Source organism: Lycium barbarum, chromosome 9, assembly GCF_019175385.1.
Source record: "Lycium barbarum isolate Lr01 chromosome 9, ASM1917538v2, whole genome shotgun sequence".
Classification (NCBI taxonomy): Eukaryota; Viridiplantae; Streptophyta; class Magnoliopsida; order Solanales; family Solanaceae; genus Lycium; species Lycium barbarum.
In genome coordinates, this window is record NC_083345.1 from 2,350,227 (window position 1) to 2,358,187 (window position 7,961).

Below are 7,961 nucleotides of genomic sequence, written 5' to 3' on the forward strand. Positions count from 1 at the left end.
CCTAATTTAACCCAAAAACGTAATAGTAAATGAAGTGCCGATTGACCAATGTCATATAACGAAACTAACAATGCCATCCACTTCCGATGTGGGTCGGACTACTAATACCCCCGCACGCCCAACATAGGTTAATTGACATGTGTAGAAATTATAATATTGGAGCCCAATAACAGATAAATTAAGAATGAAATAAATTTGTCCCGAATACCATAAAAAGAAGTGAACCTTGTCGCTATAACATGTTTATAAGCCACAATGACATGACTTTGTACCAACAAAATATAGTTCATAACAATAATATGTACTTTTTGGTTGCGATAAGCTTAACTTTTGGCAAATAACATTGTTTGTGTCGCCTATACTTTTCCATTAAAGGTTATTGCAACGGCGATTTTTGTCATCGTGAAAAATACTTTTGTCAACAAAATTCAATATATGATAATAAAATTATTGTTGGCAACTGTCTTTTAACCTCAAAAGCTATAATACATGAGGTGAGGATTATTCGATCCACATCCAGAACGGGACTACAAACATTCAATTCTGTTATTTCTAGAAGAAATGTCAATTATTTTTTTTAACTTCAGAATTAAATCAATTAACTAAGATAAGATAATGTGGTTTAATATTGTGTTGAAAAAAACTTTTGACTCTTTTATTCAGCACCTGCTACAAGCCAATATAAGTACAAGATAACTCCATCCACCATGACTAGTTCAAGGAGTTTTCACAATTGAAATGTTAACATTTTGCTTCAACTGACGCTTATTATAATTCACTTTACTGGCAAAGCAACACAAATTCTGTTATTTTTCACCATTTACCTTACCATTGATCACTACTATAAACCCAAATTATGAAAACTTGTTCTTCGTTCGTTAATTTTTATCATCTCAATGTTAACCTTAATGAGTTTCTGCAACTCGGGTTGAAACTAAACGAGTAGACAGTCGCCTGAAACCCGCCATAACAGCCAACACCATAGCAGCCCAGCAAGAATTTGCCTTTGCTTCAATGCTTGATATTGTTTTAAGCTTTGCACCACCTTTATCTAAAATACAAACATTGCGTATAAACATCACTAAAAGGTACAAAGATGACTAAAAGCATATACTTCTTTGATTTGATTGTCGACCTAATTATCTTTCCACCATCTTTTAATGAAAGAGTTCTGCTTTGACAAGTATTTTAGACTGACTTTTAAGTTCTACACATTGTTAGTGTAATAATATTAATTTGTTCGTAAGGTAAATATAAGTAAATCTCAACAATAAACATTAATTGGCAACACAGTACCTAACTTACTATCATATATTAAACTACATTGATAGAGTTAACAAAAAATTCGCTACATTGATAAGAGTAAAAAAATTTCAATATAACTTGAATCCTTATTTAATATTACGCGTAGGCCCTTGAGTCTTGAAGGTATTATGTAACACTACAATAGCATTAACTTGACAAAAAACAAACCGCATATGAAATACATGAACAAGATAGGTTCTTGTCATGTATTTCACACACTAAAATGTTTGTTCATTCACAAGTACAACCAAGTCCAACGACTGCAAGACAGTACACATATTTTTATGAAACTGCACACTGAAACAGACTCCAGCCCAGAAAACAAGAGATCTTATAGACACTAGAGAATTAAGTGATCAGTTCTTTTTTCTTTCACATTTTCTTCTTTTGGTGGCAATTAGGAGTGGGATGAAAGTTTAAAAGTTATGTTAAGCACTTGACTAAGCCTTACTATCTATGATCATTGGTGCTGCCTCATTTTTTGCTCCTCCACTCTGCATTTCAAATTTAAAAAAAAAAAAAAAAAAAAAAAAAAAAAAAAAAAATCAGCATGACTATAAATTAACTATTTTAATTGCTCAAAAACCATAGCGACACTTGTCAACTTACTGCTGATTTCGCTTGCTCTATTTTGTTCATCTTTGCAAAAATGTTGCCATAAAATTGTGCATCCTTCTTGTTGTACTCCTTGATCTTTTCTTTCAACACTTTGTATTCTAGCTTCACATCCCTGATGCGCACAACAACAAATGATTTAAATCAGTTTTGACTGAAAATCACATTTTGCTACGAGAAAAAAAAAACTACGTTGCTTGTACTCTTGAAAAATATCTGTGCACGGGTCAGCCAATTTTTTTGGAGGGTGCGAGCAACATAGAGGGGGGAAAACGAAAAAAAGGAAAAAAAAAAAAAACCCAATCTTTTACCTGTTATCTGGATCGATTTCAAGTGCTTTCTTGATATCAAGTTCTGCCAAGTCCAAATCGACGAGTTGTATGTAAGCTTGAGCCCTTCTGTATAGAGCCTTGACATTTTTACTGTCAATCTCTAAGACTTTAGTACAGAGTTTTTCTGCCTCTTTGTATTCCTTCAATTTCAGCTTGCACGCGGCATTGTTCAAATTGCAACTAACTTTTAGCAGTTTAGCCTGCTCCTTCTCGTCGTCATTGAAGGAGGAATCATATTCGATAAAGCTCATAGCCTGAGCAGAATAAAGCAGCATAGTAAGATTTAAGTCAGTAACTATTAAGTACCCCTAATAAGAGCACATAAGAGACCTAATGATGTAACTTATCCAAATAAGTCTCCAAATTATTTTTTTGTCATGTTAAAGTAGGTGAGGACTACCCACTATTGCAGTAATGTCACAACACTAATTTTTGTCAACTTCAATTAAAAATACTATACCTTTTCATATCTCTTAGATGCTCTCACATATTTTCCTGCCTTGAACAATACATTTCCTTGCTCCTTTTTCTTTCCAGCAGCTTCAATTTTCTCCTGAGTATTCATATCCCAGGATTCCTTCTCCTGCAGTTTAAGTTATTTGATCATTATTTATTTCAGAAATTTTTGCTGGCTGCCCCTTTTTGGGGCAATTGTTTGGCAAAGGACACTCTTTTTGTATCTCTTGCAACTTATGAACCTTTTCGGCTAAGGTCTGAAAATCTCTTTTGAGCAAACTAAAAAATCTTACAAGAAAACATTTAGACCCCAGTCTAAAATTTTGTAATGTTAGACGACAACCTAATGTTTTGTCAATCCCAAGGGTCATATCTTTAAAACTTTTTAAGATAAAGGACAAAATCTATATGGTGGCCTAAAATAGGGGCATCACATTTGTCACTTGCTTAAGACAAGGAAAGCAAAGAAGGTTCAAGAGCACCAACCTTCACAAATGAGACCATCTCAACTTCATAGTACACCATCGAATTGCCAGGAACAACAGCTAATTCTTGAGGAGTGTCAGATGCACCAAATGCATACTCTGGTTGAATTATTACCACAGCAATTTCCCCTTTCTTCATTTTTTTCACTGCTTTATCTAGTCCATCAATTACTTGTTCTGCATAAAGAATTCAACTGAAGTCAGAAGATATGCTACTTGTAGATAGAAAAAAAAAAGTACTAGCGAAAATTTACCAAATGAACTTGCATAAGCAGAGGCAAAAAAAACTTTACCTTCATCTATCTTAAACTCAAACGGCTCCTCATCATTGTGGCCTTTCTTCACAAAAACAGTTCCATCCTGCAGCTTTCCCGTTAATTTCACTGCAGAAAAAGAACAAGCGAATTAATACAGAAGGATAATTGTAAGTCTCCATCTAGATCAATGATCAATAAGTAATTCCTCTTGAGTTTTATAATTTTTTTCTGTTTTTCCTTACCTTTTACGAGGGCACCATCATTTGGGCGCTCATATCCCTCTCCTTCCTTCAAAATCTTCTTTAAAACCTTCTTGTCATTTGTTACTTCTGAGACATTCTTCCAAGAAATCAATTCAAAATTTATTTGAAGGGCGGCATTTGGCGGGACACCACCTTCATCTCCATTTACTGCTTTACCCGTCTCTCCAAATGCATCTGCAAAACATCAGTTAGCATTCACATAAAAGAATATTTTGGAACATATTTAGAGCAGAAAGAGCTTAACTTACATTGTGGCTTCACACTCAGTAGAGCTTTCTCTCCTTTCTTCATCGTCTTAACAGCCTTTGACAAAGCAGGACAGAAATAGCCTACGCAGAAAACACCACATTAATGTTATTAACTTTACTTAGGGAAGGAGACTAAAAAGAGCCTAAAAAGTTATATGTTGCTCACTCTCCAAAAATGTTGTCGTACCTGTGTTGGATCCTCCAAAAATGCGATACTTTAGGAGGATCCAACACACATCCATCAACACTTTTGAAGAGTCTGAGCAACATAGCTAAAAAGAATGAAAAGAAATGTTGCTGCACGCGTGTTGGATCCTCCAAAAATGCTCTACTTTTGAAGATCCGACACGCATTTGACATTTTTGAAGAGTCTGAGCAACATAGCTCAAAAGGAATGAAAAGTTACCATCTTGCACAGTAAATTCTACTCCATCGGATTTTGACACAAGCGTTCCATCGTGAAGACGCGCCTCATATTTAACTGCAATCAGGACACCAACAAACCAAATCACATCAACTCTAAGGTTCTCGAGAAGAAAAACCACAACGGGACCGAGAATTTTCGATAGTCTACTAACCAAATACTTCATCAAGATCCTTAGGATTCTGCCATCCTTCTCCTTCGACAAGTACTTTCTTGAATATTCCGCCATCTTTGCATATGTCTTTAACACTAATCCAAGATAACAATTCCACCTCAAATTGTAATGTGGCGTTCGGAGGTATAGTAGGAGGAGATCCGGATTCACCATACGCCATTTCTGGAGGTATAGTGAACAAAGCTTTCTCCCCTTTTTTCATTGTCTTTATACCTTCATCCCACCCTTTAATCACTTGTCCTATAACAATAAAAATGATCCGATAAATCTCAAATCACACATATCCAAACTCAACATATAGGGATCACTATATATACTTTGGAGAACGCTAAATCAACAATATATCCACAGTAAGAATATGAACATCAACGTCACTGAAATTTTTGGATTTTCATAAATTTAAGACAAACAAGATTACAAATATCGTGAACCTTGGATTAAGAATTACCTTGGCCAAGCTTAAACTTGAATGGGGTGCCACGATCACGGCTTGAATCAAATTGAGTGCCATCAAGCAATGTACCCACGTAATGAACTGTAAACACCAGTAGCAAATTGTTAAATCAAACATAATTTTCATCCAAACTAAGGCCAAAAACTTCTCATTCAAAGCACCCATTCATTACAACAACAACAACCAAACAAATTAGGATCAGCTATATGAATCCTTATCACATTGTTACATTTAAGCTCATCTCAACCCAATATTATAGATTCATTGCCAAAGAAAAAAAAAATGGTTCTACAAATTTAAATCACCAATTTTATTTTTTTAATAAAAAGCTCTTTTTTCGAAAAAAGATGCTAATCCAAACACAATTTCCATCCAAACTAAAGTAAAGCCAAAAACTTTCATAATTCTATCAATCAAAGCACCAATTAATACTACACCTCAATCCCAAACAAATTGGAGCAGGATATACAAATTGGGATCAAACTATATGAATCTTGATCATGTCAACTCCATTTGAGCACATCTCAAACCAACATTGTAAGGCCAAAAGCTTGCATAATTCTATCATTCAAACCACCATTACAACAAGTAGTACGCCTCAATCTCAAACAAATTGGGGTCGACTATATGCATCCTGATCATGCAGCTCCATTTAAACTCATCTCAAGTCAATATTATAAATTCATTGCCCAAGAAAAAAAATTGTTCTAATAATTCAAAACCAATAAAAAAGCTCATTAAAGGAAGTGAGCTCACCTTCAACTTCATCATCTTTACTAGGTTTCTCCCAACCTTCACCTTCTTTTAAAAGTTTCTTTCTAATCCCAGTTTTACCAATCTCTTTCACTTCATCAACATTCATAATCGGGTCGGGTACAGACGAATCATCCATACCCGTATCCATATCCATTTCTTCATTTGCAACCTTGTTAGAAGATGTTGGGAACTCAAAATCCTCATCCATAGCTTCCTTCTTTACACTAAAAAAACAACTTAAAGGGTATTCCCAAATTGTTGTAAAAAAGGTAAAAAGATGGGTTTTTTTGCAAGCAAATGTAGATTGAAGATGTGGGGTTTTCAAGATTTAATGAGAAATGCATAGCTGCTTGTGGGTTTATATTGAAGAGTGTCATTGCTTGTTGGGGTGGGTGGGTGGGTGGGTCTAGAGTGTTCTATGAGATGAAAGGTCTTTTTTTTTTTAATTTTTTTAAAGAATCTGGAGAGTTCTAAGGAGTTCATCTATGGTGACTGACTACAGTTTAAAGATGGTTCTAGAATTTCTTAGTGTATTTGATTATGTAAATGAACTGGTTTAATTAATTAATTAATTAATTAGATTTGATAATGTATGTAAGGTTGACTATTTCTTCACTTTCAAATCCTTCCAAATACAATGATTATGTGTATTTGTATGTATTTCCATGGAGGAAATGGATCAGTATGGGCCCCACTAGCTCTAGGAAGAGGATGACTTTTTTACTTTTTCCTTTTAAAAAAAAAAAAAATTGAAAAGGTTGACTTATAAGTATTAACGATTTTATTTCAGGATTCGTGTTGACTTGAATTATCTATACGCCTATACGGTTTAAATATGGATAAATACGAAATCCACGAAGGTTTCGTTTTATGGATGACAACAATAAAGCAAAGGGTCTAAGATTTTTAAATCCCTATCTACCAAGCAGTGATTCATAATTTTTATCCAACTGCCTATTTATCCAATCAAGGCCACACATTCTAGTATGATACCTAATGATCTTGCACTAATCAGACAAAAGGCCTTTGTTGTTCGGATTTTGTAAGAATATTGTCGCATCCAAGCATATCGATTTTGTCCAAATTACAACTTTTAGAAAATTCAACATGTATCCACAAATTTTTAAAAAGTCTGAATAACCTAGCAAGAAGCCAATTAAATCCGGCACTTGCTTTGATCAAGCCCCAAAAAAGTCGAGTTTTGTATACGCTATTCCAATTAGGGCTGTTCAAAATCAAACCGTAACCGATAACCCAACCACATAATTGACTTATTGGCTATTTAGTATTGGGTTACCGGATTAACGGTTGGTGAACGGATTAAAATCTTACAGTTAATGGTTTATCGGTGCAGGGGCGAATTACTTAATTTTCTTATCGGGTTAACCGTTAACTCGTAAAGAATTATTATATTTAATTTTTAGTCCTATATATATAAAATATCTATAGTAAACCCTAATGCTAAAGCCCCATTCACTGTTTTATTCACTTGCTTAGGAAATAACTGCCACTAGATAAATATTATTCGGTCTCCTGCAATATACTTGAAATTAATTTCAGCTTAAAAAAAGAGTGTTAAATTGTTCTAATTGAACTTTGTCATTTAAGGCTGTGATTCTTTTGTTTGGTCCTCCTTATACAGGAAGAACCATGATTGCTAAGGCTGGGGCCACTGGAGGTCGTATAAATTTCATCAATATTTTCATTTTCAGTATTTTTCAATTTTGCATCAATATTTCATTGTCGATACACCGTCCGTTAACCACTCGATAATTGCTAATCCGATACCGAACCAACCGATATCTTATCGGTTGGCTAGCGGATTAGTACATTTAATAACCGATAACCGATAATCTGAACCGTTAAACTTAATTAACCGTCCGATAAGCCGCACTACTTCCAATCGTGCAAAATAGAAACAATTATAGTTATGGAGGCATATCCAAATGACCTCATGCTAATATCTCATCGATATAGGGGGGGGGGGGGGGGGGGGTTCCTCTAGATGCAAGTGTGCGTTCCTACATATGCAACTGTGAATTTGGCAAAATCGAATTTACATGTTATTGGTGCTTCCTATATCACGTGTTGTATATATATCTCTAAATCTAAATATAGTATACTCCTATGCACACTCTCTACACCATCTGTAATTTTTGTTCTTCTCTAAGTAGTTTTACTTCCCTCTTAT

The 7,961-nt window shown here is 34.6% G+C and overlaps 1 protein-coding gene across 1 annotated transcript; it reads right to left on the minus strand.

The window, feature by feature from the left end:
• Nucleotides 1–686: 686 nt before the first annotated feature.
• LOC132609606 (peptidyl-prolyl cis-trans isomerase FKBP62-like) lies at nt 687–6,166 on the minus strand. Its single transcript, XM_060323669.1, has 13 exons — nt 5,771–6,166; nt 5,009–5,095; nt 4,540–4,800; nt 4,368–4,442; nt 3,962–4,042; nt 3,693–3,887; nt 3,487–3,576; nt 3,195–3,370; nt 2,713–2,835; nt 2,232–2,506; nt 1,915–2,035; nt 1,757–1,799; nt 687–1,051 (listed from the first exon to the last, which is right to left on the minus strand). The coding sequence occupies exons 1-13, from the start codon at nt 5,976–5,978 to the stop codon at nt 906–908; spliced, it is 1,881 nt and encodes a 626-aa protein (XP_060179652.1). The 5' UTR covers nt 5,979–6,166; the 3' UTR covers nt 687–905.
• Between the last annotated feature and the right edge of the window lie 1,795 nt (nt 6,167–7,961).